General features: G+C 33.5%; 2 protein-coding genes across 2 annotated transcripts; both read left to right on the top strand.

Annotated features, from left to right (window-relative positions):
• Positions 1-4,237: 4,237 nt before the first annotated feature.
• On the top strand, positions 4,238-5,166 carry LOC106316723. The gene is made up of 4 exons (XM_013754601.1): positions 4,238-4,523; positions 4,623-4,672; positions 4,779-4,860; positions 4,946-5,166. Exons 1-4 carry the CDS (start codon positions 4,295-4,297, stop codon positions 4,990-4,992), a joined length of 408 nt encoding a protein of 135 aa, XP_013610055.1. The 5' UTR covers positions 4,238-4,294; the 3' UTR covers positions 4,993-5,166.
• A 730-nt stretch (positions 5,167-5,896) lies between these two features.
• LOC106314956 (F-box/kelch-repeat protein SKIP6-like) lies at positions 5,897-12,324 on the top strand. The gene is made up of 3 exons (XM_013752750.1): positions 5,897-6,748; positions 6,814-7,098; positions 12,101-12,324. The coding sequence occupies exons 1-3, from the start codon at positions 5,897-5,899 to the stop codon at positions 12,122-12,124; spliced, it is 1,161 nt and encodes a 386-aa protein (XP_013608204.1). The 3' UTR covers positions 12,125-12,324.
• Positions 12,325-12,553: the final 229 nt, after the last annotated feature.

Genomic DNA, 12,553 nt, shown 5'->3' with positions numbered 1-12,553 from the left:
TCATTTACGACGAATTTACAACGAATATTGCCCTCGTAAAAAATATGTTTTCTCGTAGTGGTGTAACATAGGAGAAAGCGCCTTATGCTTCCAAGGCAGAGTGCAAAAAAGAATAAATATGTTATGAGTATGCAACATGAAATTGGTAATAAAAACCCATCTTTGACATTCTAGAGGGAGAGAGATTGTGTGTATTCTTATGATCGTCTTACTGTAAACCTAAGAAACCGTCAAAATGAATATTATAAAGTTTTTTTTTTTTACAGCAAACAAAACATTTACAGACTCATATTGATTCTGTAAACCAATTTGGTAACTCCGCATCCATGTGAACGACGAAAGACGGTTGTTTCCTAGCACTACGTGCTAAGCTATCCGCCCGTAGGTTTTCCGTCCGTGGTACATGAACGATGTCTGAGTTGAGGAAACTTCTTTTTAAAAGCTTAATGTCTTCCAGATAACTTTCAAATGCTGGTCATTCTTCTCGTTCCGAAACCATCTTTACCAATTGAGAACAATCTGTTGCAAACGTCACCTGAAACTATCTTAAATTCTTCATACATTCCATTGCCCAAATTAAAGCCTCCACCTCCGAATGAAGGGGTGAGAGACATGCCCTTACATTCCTTGCCCCTAATAAACCATCGAAACCCGGTAAAGTGCTATACCAGGCTTGCCCTGAAAATAAATCTTTATCTTTCCATGATCCATCTATGAAGCACCATCGTCCTGACGCTGTTAATGCGGAAGTGGTATGTACCTGATGCCCCCTCCATGAATCATTTACTACCTGTGCCTCAGTCCAGAGTGATGACTCCAATTCCGCTAATTTGAGTGTTTCCCTCGGATCAATATCGAGATTGCTAAAAACTTTGTTATTCCGGCCTTTCCATATATACCATAATATCCATGCAAATTGGTGGTCATCCATCTTTGGATTAACTCTCCAAAAAAGATGATCCATATTAGCAAAAAAAAACTGATAGGAAAAATATTGGGATGCGATGGTATCTTAGATAAATCCCATACTTGACGTGCTGGAGGACATTCAAAAAACACATGATTTATTGATTCCTCCGGATCTCCGCATCGGGCACAACATATATCCCCTTGTATCCATCTTGATTTTAGATTTTTCATTACCGCTATACATTCTGAAAGGAGTTGCCAGCAGAAAGCTTTTAATGTATCCACTGTTGGACCATAAAAAACTGGTGGTTTTTCCTTATCAGGATAAACCCTTTCCACTTGATAACCTGATTGAACCGAATATTTTCCATTGTTGGTAAAATGCCATCCATTTCTATCCTCCATCTGATTACGACTTAATGGAATACTTCCAATAATTTTTACATCATGAGGATCCACCAAAGCCATGATTGCCTGTAAATTCCATGTTCGGGATTCCTGATTAATGAGGGAATCCACTGTGAGATCCGGGTAACTGTTTGGAAGGTTTTTGTTTGCTGGTCTCGGACGAGTGGCTGGGATCCAAGGATCATTCCATACTGATATAGATGAACATGTTCCCACCCTTTTAATTAGTCCTTTACAAACCAGAGATCTAGCAGAAATAATACTCCTCCAGCCATATGACGGGGAGTTGTCCTTTAAAAACTCTTGAAAAAAGAGTATTTGGCTTCTCAATCAGCCTCTACGATTGCTTACCAAGCATTGCTGTGTTAAAATCGATAAGATCCTTAAAGCCTAGTCTACCATTATCTTTAAGCACACATAATTTATCCCATGATTTCCAATGAAGAAAACTTCAAATAACTCATTGATTACAATTTTTTCGAGGAAACAGTTATAATATGTAATAGAATCATCTAATTGGTCTTAATACCTATAATGTTTGTTACTCCGCCAAAAACATAATTTCTATTTAATAATACCTTCAAAAAAAAATCAAATAAGTTGTTTACAATGAATTTTATAAAATATTAAGCACTTTTCATTGAATTCATGTTTATGTCTTTAAAAATATATTTTAGTGTTTAGATTGAAAATATGATAAAAATGATAAATCTTCACTTCAATTGATAAATTCTTAATGCAATGTCATATTAGTAAACAATGAATTTTAAACTGGTCACATACAATATATTTTTTTAATTTTTTAATTTTTTAATTTTGCTAGTTCATAAATTATAAAGATTTTTTGTGCTTTGACTAATAATCATAAACTCCAATAATAAACCAAAATATAGAAAATACAAAATTATAAATAAAAAAAATAGAACAATAAGAAAATAAATATACCAAATTAAAATCAAACTAGAATATTAAAAACAAATAGCATAGCAAAGTTAAATATTTTGCAAAATCAATTACGTTAAAACATCACAATTCAATAACTTATAAATAACAGCCTTAAATAAAATAATATTAAATATTAAACTAAATTAAAAAAATATTAATAACTATAGCAATTTAGATTTTTTCGTAAATATTTGTTCCCATGTATTGATGTCGATGAATCACCTAGTATTTTAATTAACTCTCTAGACTCGTTTTTTTTTTCCTTTTTTAGGCTATAATGCATTGAGGTTTTATTCATTTTCCGTAAACCAATATACTAGCATTTTCTTCAACTAATTGAATTAATTGCTAACGGTCAGAAATCGCCAAAGATTTTTCAAACTTAGATTCATCCCGTTTCAAATTAACTTTTAGTAATGTTTTTTCTTCATATTAATGTGGTTTTATATTAAATGTAAACTAGAGTTCGACACACATTTTCAAAGCGCTGAATAAAATTTTGATTGAAAATTGTATTATTCATGAAATCTATAATTTAATTATACAATTTCTATAATTTTAAGGACATGTTAATTATGTTTATTCACAGCGATTTACCATCATCTGTTGCCTATACATTCTCAACTTCAGATACACCATATCATACACCCTCAACTCCACCTTTCTACGATGCTTATCAGCTTGAGTCTTCATAACTTCTTGAGCTTTTAGCAAAGACTCGAAGCAATCCGGCATATTATATATCACGAAAGACTCTTCCAACTCAATTTTTTGTAGACCCCTCCTCATAACAAAGCAATGTAGGAGGTTCCCTTCCATAAACCACCATGAAATGAGTTGTCTTAAGGGACTTGTGATAGCAAGTGTTATACCAATGTTCAACCCAATACAATAATAAGACTACACAAGCGGATGAGAAGACACAAAAAACCGTAAATACGTCTACAAATAACAATTTAAGATTTTAGTCTGGCCGTCTGTTTGTGTGTGAAAAGCAGTGTTGTACTTGAGATGAGTACCAGACAAACAGAATGTTTCCTTCCAAAAAACACTAAAACAGACTATCCCGATCAGAAACAATGCTTCTTGGAAATGCATGTAATCTTACTATCTCCAAAACAAATGTTTGAGCAGCATCCGTAGCTGTAAAGATGTTTAAGGATGATAATATGAGCAAATTTCTTAACCTGTCAATTACCACGAAAATGACATTAACTCCATTAGAAGTTGGAATCCCTTCAATGAAGTCCATATTGATATCATCCCAAACTCTATCCGGAATAGGCAAAGACCGATATTGTTTTGGAAAGTCTTCTGAATCCCCTCTGAATAGAACGATCTCTGAATTTGTTGAAGCGTCTTAACCACTCCAGAATGTCCCCCATCTTTCTATCATGACACTCTTGGGGAATAAGCTGAATGAACTTAGATGTATTAGGTATCACCAAACGCTCCCAAGACCACAATCTACCATTAGTCAGTCGACACCAATGAGTTATCCCTTATATGAGAAATGATGTTTTGAATGTGTTCATCATTTTCAATCTCAGCATACAAGTCCTTCCATTGCAGAACCGTTGGAACTGTCACTGAAATAACAAGGTAGACACTGACATGCTCCTAAACAACCCAACAACTAATTTGTTTTCACAACCTTGTTTGCGAAATATCTCAAAATCAAATCCCAGCAAACAAGTCAACCATCGCTGATAATTCATGTTAACCTTAGATTGTATTTATCACAATCAAAATTGTTAGGGTTGAAATAGACCATTTTTCAAATTTTACTAGGCTATACACAAAGACCTTAATGGTGTTACTTGTTTTCTGATTAAAGGGCGACGTTTCTATGTATTAAAAGATTTTTCTTTTTATCCGTTGCTTTTAGAGCCACATGATGGCTTTCGCATTCATCTTGTGGTTGGCGCGAACCCGACTCAAAATCAGTCGACGTGGCCCTATTTAAACGGGTCGTTTCCGAAATATATTCCCACCCCTCGCATAACTTGATTTCTGAGCCACGGTGGCGACGATGGAGGCGTCTTCTTCTTCTCTGTGTCTGGTTCCGTCTTTGTGGACCGTTGGATCAGGACCTCGTCGGAAGAACTCGACGGTTAGTTTTGTTTCTCGGGGAAGAAGCAACGGTTTGATGATAAGTAAACGACGGCTCAGAACGCCGTCAGCTCTAGGTGACCTCGCTGACACGGTGGCGGAGACAGGCAAATCGGAGATTACGTGGCAAATCATAGTTGGAGCTGTCGGTAATTAACATAATTTAACTTGTCGTGATTAATCATTTAAAATCTATTTAGTAAATCTAATTCTAATCCCTTATATTTCCTAATGAATGGATGTTGCAGCTGGAGTCACACCTTTCGTTGTTGCAGGTGTTGAATTCAGCAAAAGAATAGTATGTGACCTAAATTAAGATATATTCATATATTATACAACACACATGTGCGTGCGTATATCTATTTTTTTGGAAATGTCCATTTTAATTGAGATTTTGGTTTCAGATTGAACAGAAGAGATGTGAAGAATGTAGAGGAACAGGACTTGTATTTAGAGACAAAAAGTATTTCCGTTGTCCGGGATGTGGTAAATCTTCAGTTTATCTCTTTCTTTTACATTTTGAAAGACAGTTAATACAAGAAGCTTTAGTGATTTTGGAGCTTGTCTGCAGGTGGGTTTCTTCCATGGCAGTCATGGAGAAGATTCTTTACGGGCTGATGATGATGATCTCTGCATATATGAAAGCAAGTGGGGATAGAGAAAGAGATTCTAGATTACAATTAAAGATTTGTATATTTTAACAACACGTTTTCTGGAATTTTTTTTTTATAAATCAAACAAATATGTTTCGGGATAACATAAAATCATGACCAATATCTCCCTCTCCCTATATGATATAGATAGGTAGATCACAGATTACAAAGAAGAAGCTTGTTCCATTCCTAAACTAAGAAGAATCAATATAAAGAATGGAAGCAACTAGCCTTTGATTTTTGTTGTTGTAGTTGTGTTACTGTGGTTGGCTTGTTGAGATGGCATAGGCGATAAGTACTTGTATGGCGATCGCCATGAGATCGTCTTGATACTTTGTTAGACATGTAACATGACGCATGTTATATATTCGTTGATTCATTCAATAAAAGGAGAAGATCGGAGTTTACAGAGAAGTTCCGATCAACGATCATAACGTGATCAGATGATCTCACCCTTCACTTGCTCCTTTTACATTATGGAATATCCTTTGAAAGATGCAATTGAATAATTTCTTTTGCTTGATCATGTTAAAGGGTTTATTTATGTTTGGTGTGTTGAATGTCCAAATCTGTATCTCCATCAACGTCCAATCCTCTTATCAATCAGCCTAATTTTTTTTTTTTTTTAAAGAAGTATGTTAAATCATGATGACACACATATCAATCACTTATTAGTACTCAAGTTAGAGTGTTATATGTTGGGACTTAATATGTGCATGAAGAAGTGTGCTTTATAAGAGCTTTTCCTAATCTTGCTTGTGTTTGGTCGTTGGTGTCGGTTAGTTTTTAAAACTTCATGCCTATATAAACATCTTTTAGATAGATAGAAAGGGAAAAAAACAAAAAGAGAGGACCTCTTTGAGTTCTCGATGTCCAGTCACGAAGAGCAACCCCACCAAGAAAAGAGGCAGAGGAAGGAAGAGGCGTCTCCGATATCATGTTCGTCAGATGATCTGGTTCTGAACTGTCTGGCTAGAGTCTGGAGATCAGACCACGCGGCCTTATCTCTGGTCTCCAAAAGTTATCGCTCTCTAGTGGCATCTCCTGATCTTTACAAGATCCGATCGCTGATTGGTCGCACTGAAACATATGTCTACGTATGCTTACGAATCCTCCGTCGTAGAAAAACCCTAGACGCCTCTGATCTAATTCCGATCCCTTCGCTCTCCTCCCAGCCAGTGGAAGCATCTTCCGTTGTGGTGCTGGACTCGGGCATCTATGTAATCGGTGGGTTGATAGACGGGGAGAAGCGCACTTCCGACGTCTGGAGCTTGGATTGTTGGACTCACGTGTGGCACCCTGTCCCTTCCATGGGAGCGGCTCGAGCTTACGGGGCTGCTGGTGTGGTAGACGGGAAGATTTACGTGTTTGGAGGCTGCGATGTTCATGATGACTGTGGAGAGGTATTCGATCCAAACACTCAAACTTGGGATAATTTGCCACCGATGCCGAAACGGAAGGGAGGTAATAAGCATATCCACGACAGTATGGTGAGGGTTCATAAGGTTTACGCAGTGGATGAAACGGAGAGAACCTTTTACTACTCGCCGAGGGAAGGTAAATGGGGGACAGGGAACCGTGGACAACTGGTAGGAAAGCCAAGGGACTGGTGTATGATTGATAACTTGCTCTTTTGTCTTAGCAGAAACGGAACTTTATTTTGGTGTGAGCCGGATGAGTTGGATTTGCATGGAACAGAGATGGTGATGAATACAGAGGAGGTCAATGGTTTGAGCCTCTCAACCAGTATCTCTTTCTTTCTAAAATTGTCCACTTTGGTGATCAGATTCTTGATCGGTGGGAGCAAAAGAGGATCATGCATGGTATGGCCACGTTAAAGATGAGCAAGTATGGTCTAATCGACAAGTTTGAAGGTTTACATCCTGGGGCCAGAATGTGCAGCTCCGGTGGGAACATTGTGCTTTTCTGGGACCGCCCCAAGTTGGGACATCTTCATATTTGGTCTGCCGAGATTTCCTTGGAGAGACTCCAAGTAGGCGAGATTTGGGGCAACATTGAGTGGTCTAACATTGTCATGCCCGCTGATGAATCTTTTCAAGAACCCAAGAAGGTTTTGCATTCTGTTTCTGTCACTCTCTAAACTTGCCTCTTTCTTTTTTTTTTGAAAGAATTTTAAATTTATTCACTTCAAAAAACCTTTGTACAACCTAATGCTTATTGTTATATACATAGGATCAAAATTTTAATAGCTTTTGTGAAGGAAAAAAGAAAAATGGATTCTCATCTCCTCCAGAACCATACTTCCATTGCTTTCTCGTGCTTCCACCCTGGTCTGCGTAGCGACGAGATTCTGTTCCTAACCAGCTTATCTATGTAGAGAATCAGAAGAGAAGCTGGCTTTGGAGGCTCTCCCACGCGTCGCGCATTCCTCTCAAACCAAATGGCATAGACCAAAGCTTGGAAACAGTATCTAAACAGAAAGGTCAGGGTTCTGTTCTGCAGTCCAGTTTCCAGCTTCCTAATCAGACGACTCCACTTGCTCGAAACTCCCAAGCCTGCCAAGTCTTTGATAGTTCCTCGCCAAACTACCTCAGAGTACGTACATTCGAAAAACAGGTGGTCTCTGGTTTCTGCAGCAGATTTGCAGAGCCAGCAAGTAGACATAGCTTGAGGGTTCCACTTCAGCAAACGATCACCCGTTGACAATCTATTATGGACCGCGATCCATGTAATGAAAGAGTATTTTGGAGTAGCTTCCGGGAACCAAACTCCTTTACTCCAAGGGACCGTCGGGGTGTGAGTGCGTATGAGGATCCATGTTTGAGAGGTAGAAAACTCAGACCGGTAGTCTCCATTCACTCTCTTCCAAAGACATAAATCCTCCTCCTGACTAAGACCAATATCCCTGAGCGTAGTTATCTCCTGCTCAATACTCCTTAGTACATCAGTCCTGCGCCTCCGACATCTATAGGACTGAACTGCCCTTTCCACAGTGGCATTGATCGGAATTCCTAAGTCAATGCAACCTCGATCTCCAGTCAAATCAATCAGCTTGCCCAGCGAAGACCATTCATCATACCAGAAGGAAGTCGTTGAGCCATTTCGAATATCTACTCTTGCTAGCTGCGAGGCAAGTGGTCGAAGCTTTAGCAGTTTCTTCCACATCCACGAGCCTAGAGAGCCTAGTGGTCGAAACTTGCCTCTTTCATTTTTCTAAACTACTCAAAATCTTGTTTTTCTATCTCATCTTATTAATTTTGTTTGAGCTCCTCTTCTGTTTTTCCAAATTAATTTTCCGTTTCTTATAGTGTAACCTTCTCTTTGCTGCCTATAGAGACGAAGGTACAGCCTGCTGTTTTTTTTGTTCTTCTTCTTGGCATCTGGAGACACAGACTGAATTGTTCTGGCTAGCTGCTTGGAATGTGAGTACTGTGAGTTTTAATTCCTCTTTTTTATTTCACTAAATATAAAACATACATAATAAACAAATGTAACCAACCATTTTAACAAAATGTTAATTCCAAAATGTTTTTAATTTAAATTCTAATTATTATAAATATCATTAAAATTCTAAATTAATATATTTTGATTTATAAAAAATAAAAATTCTACAAATTTTTAATTATATTTTGAACATAATAAAAATTTAAATTTCTTAAGTATTAAAAATACATTCTACAAACACTTTAAAAAGATTTTTCTTAGAAAAAAATAACATTTCTGTTTCAAATATAAAAGTAAAATATCTATCTTATCTATTAAAATAGAAGTCATGACTTCTTTCATGTGTGAATTTTGAAATGGACCCTCTCTTAAAAAAATATTTACATTATATTTTATGAAGTTGCAGCACCAAATCTTAACAATATATTAATTCCTCTTTTTTATTTCACTAAACATAAAACATACATAATAAACAAATGTAACCAACCATTTTAACAAAATGTTAATTCCGAAATTTTTTTAATTTAAATTCTAATTATTATAAATATCATTAAAATTTTAAATTAATATACTTTGATTTATTAAAAAAATTCTACAAATTTTTATTTATATTTTAATCCTAATAAAAATTTAAAGTTCTTAAGTATTGAAAATACATTCTACAAAGACTTTAAAAAGATCTTTCTTGGAAAAAAATAATATTTACGTTTCAAATATAAAAATAAAATATATATTATATTAAAATAGAAGTCAGAACTTCATTTCATGTGTGATATTCTAAGTTGAACCATTATTTAGAAAGTTTATCAAATGTACATAACATTATTATAATACCTTTTAATATATTTATTTTTATTTAAAATAAAATAAATATTTATTTAAGAAAATTTTAACAATATCTTTTAAAAATATTTCAGAATCATTTTTTTTTCCGAAAATCGATTAATTTAAATTTAATTTTCATAAAATATAATAGGAAATTTAAATTTAGTTTAATTTTGATTTATAAACGAAAATTAAAAATTATATAAATTTTTTTAATGATAATAACAACTTACAATTATTAATTTTCAAAACTACATTTTACAAAGATTTTAAATAGATTTTGTTGGAAAGCAATATCCATATCTATTTAAATTTTAACATAAAAATATCCTATTTATTAAACAAATAAATCATGACTTATTATTTTTTAATTTAAACTATCTCTTAGAGATCATAACTTGAATAAATGCTTCTATCATGTAACATTACAATTTATGTCAATAATTTTTTAACTCAAATCTAATATTCTTATTAATGGTTAAATTTTAATTTACTCTTCATAGATGTAACACTTAACCTCTTTAAACATATAAGGCTTTAGTTAACTATTATTACCGTTTATATTACCGTTTTAATATTTAAATACTATACCAATTTAGTTTATTAATCAATATATAAAGTTTTACATCTGATAATCCAACCATAAATAGACAAACAATATATATATAAAATAAATATATACATGAACGAATATAATAAACATGAATACACATTTTTATCATCTATATGCGTACTAATGTCATAGCACGAATGACCTATATATGTCAAAAAAAAAAACTCCAACACTATTATATATGAAGAGTGCACACATTTATCAAAGTTTAATGTTATAGTATATAATATAATTCCAACAAATTTTAATTTTACCTCATATTTGATACTATTTTTCAAAATTTTAGTATCAATTTTCATAGATATCATAAATTTATTATTAGAAGACAAAGTTAACCCTCCAAAAACATTTATAAATATATAAGAATTATTTACATAAGTTCATAAACTCAACTTCACCACCTAAATAATAAAATCCTAAACAATAATCGTTAAATCTTAAGCTCAAATGTTAGAATATTTTTTATTGAGTTTTTATAAAATGCTATCCAAGTTAGTGTATTTGAAACAATTTCTCAAGTAAGAACGTTAATACAAAATTATTTTTCAAGTACAAAATATTATAGTTGTTTTTAAATAAGTTTTGTTGTTTTTAATGGTATCCCAAAAAAAAATTATTCTCTATTATATAAGTGCAGTTCAATTTAATTTCTATATAAATTCCAAATTTTAGAAATAAAACAAAAATTATGTAAAATATTATTGTTACAAAATAATTTTTACAAAATATAAAAGTTATGTAAAATAGTATTGTTACATAATAATGTTATATAAATTAGAGTATTTTAGTATAGAAAGAATAAAACTTGTGCGGATCTAGATCTAGTTATCTATATTATTAAAAGAGAAGTACCCATTTGAAAATGTTCCTACTTCATTAATTAAACTTCCTATTTTTTCTTGTCTTTTTCAGTTGCATTTATGAAATTTTCTAAAACGAATAAAACTGCCTAATTTATTACTTGTCTTTTCATTTATATTAATGAAATATGCTTAAATGAATTTAAACTTCCTATTTTATTGTTTGTCTTTTTCAGTTAACTTAATGAAATATCATTAAATAAATTTAGACATAATGTCATTTAATCAACCAAAAAAACTCATGAGTTATCCTTACGTGCATAATTTTAATAATGGAGATTTTTAAAAACGTGCATCATTAAAATGTTACCTAAAACATGCAGCACTAATATATAACATGCATCAATAAAACTAGAATTTAACTCACACAATTGTATGGATATTATTTTCAGTTGACTAAATTTAAAAATCATTATTTATTCAAAAAATATTTAAGAATGGCTATGCTTTTAAAAATTAAATGGTATTATTTGCTCATAACTCATTTGTCATTTGATAAATTATTTGAAAGAAAATTTTAGCATAATATAACTCAGTTGTCATTTGCTAAATTTATAGTTTTTATTTATATTTTTTATTATTTAATTATAATATTTTCATTTTATATTTGAAAGAGAGATGAATTTTCTTTCAAACAATATTTTTGTAAATGTATTTTTTTTAAAAACTGAAAATTCATAACCGCGCTGGCGCGTGGATTCAGGGTCTAGTTATTTTTAAATCATGACTTGGAGTTTTAGGTAATTGTCTTCTCGGCTAGAGTTTTAAACCACGAACCATGAATTAGGTTGCTTGTAGAATAATAGTAATCGTAAATTCGTAATCAAAGCGACTGTCTTCTCGGCTAAACTTTTCCCCTCTCTCGCTGAGACACAAGACATAGATACAGAAGAGAGGAGAGACAGAGTTCGGACATGACAAAGGAAGAAGAAGAGACGACGGCCGGAAGAAGCTGAGACAAAGAGTGGTGGTGGTGTCGAAGATGACGGAGAGAAGACAGGGATCTCTGCTTGGTCGGCAAAGGCGATAGCTTGGGTCAGATACTGTTGGATCCCAAAGAGTTAAGAAACAATTTACTGCAATTCCATAAACAACTCGTTACTTAAATACAAAAAAAAAGTATCAACTGAATAACTTCCAACTAAACAACTAAAGAACATGTTGAACAAATGGGAGACTTCCCATTAATAAGGAGCCACACATATCACATCATTGACCATGATCTTATCAGATACTCTGACATTAGGCTTCTTCTATAAGATTAGACTCTAAATGTATGTCTCTCACTCTCAGATTTAGTTTCGTTCTGATTGGTCTCACTTGCATTAGGGTTTATGCTGATTGTAGCTAAGTTTTCCTTTTGTGTGCAGCATCGGTTCTTAGAATCAAAGTAAGAAGAAGAAGAAGAAGAAGAAGAAGAAGAAGAAAACACGGCATTTACTGTAGCTGGAACCCCGAGAAAAGAGGTAACCAGCGAAGTACGACGCCGCCGTGGCAGATAAAGAGACGACTGAAGAAGGGTTCGGTGAGAAGTTTGAGTACCAAGCTGAGGTTAGTTTTTCAAAAAAAAAAATTGGTTTTTACTTCTGGGTATCTCTCAAAATGGTATGGCTGCTCTTCAAAACGGTATGACTCTTGAGCAAAAACTACAGTTAGTTTTTTACTTGAGTTGTTTTGAGTTGATATTTTCTGTACAAGCAGCTAATAATGAAGTGGAGCATTAGGGATCCGTGACAATGTCTACCAGGTGATATGTTTCTTATTTGTTTTTGAATCAAGTTGTTTTGCAGAAATTTAGATAGTTTATCCCTTCATTATTTGTT

Source organism: Brassica oleracea, chromosome C9 (genome assembly GCF_000695525.1).
Source record: "Brassica oleracea var. oleracea cultivar TO1000 chromosome C9, BOL, whole genome shotgun sequence".
Taxonomy (NCBI): Eukaryota; Viridiplantae; Streptophyta; class Magnoliopsida; order Brassicales; family Brassicaceae; genus Brassica; species Brassica oleracea.
This window is presented reverse-complemented; position numbering and strand designations above follow the sequence as displayed.

What these genes read in the sequence shown, in the direction of transcription:
- LOC106314956 (XM_013752750.1), top strand. Translation starts at nt 5,897, where the DNA reads ATGTCCAGTCACGAAGAGCAACCCCACCAAGAAAAGAGGCAGAGGAAG. An exon ending in TGGTGATGAATACAGAGGAG is followed by an intron (nt 6,749 to 6,813) that starts GTCAATGGTTTG and finishes TTTGGTGATCAG; the next exon opens with ATTCTTGATCGGTGGGAGCA. An exon ending in CTTTTCAAGAACCCAAGAAG is followed by an intron (nt 7,099 to 12,100) that starts GTTTTGCATTCT and finishes TTTTGTGTGCAG; the next exon opens with CATCGGTTCTTAGAATCAAA.
- LOC106316723 (XM_013754601.1), top strand. Translation starts at nt 4,295, where the DNA reads ATGGAGGCGTCTTCTTCTTCTCTGTGTCTGGTTCCGTCTTTGTGGACC. An exon ending in AATCATAGTTGGAGCTGTCG is followed by an intron (nt 4,524 to 4,622) that starts GTAATTAACATA and finishes TGGATGTTGCAG; the next exon opens with CTGGAGTCACACCTTTCGTT. An exon ending in TTGAATTCAGCAAAAGAATA is followed by an intron (nt 4,673 to 4,778) that starts GTATGTGACCTA and finishes TTTTGGTTTCAG; the next exon opens with ATTGAACAGAAGAGATGTGA.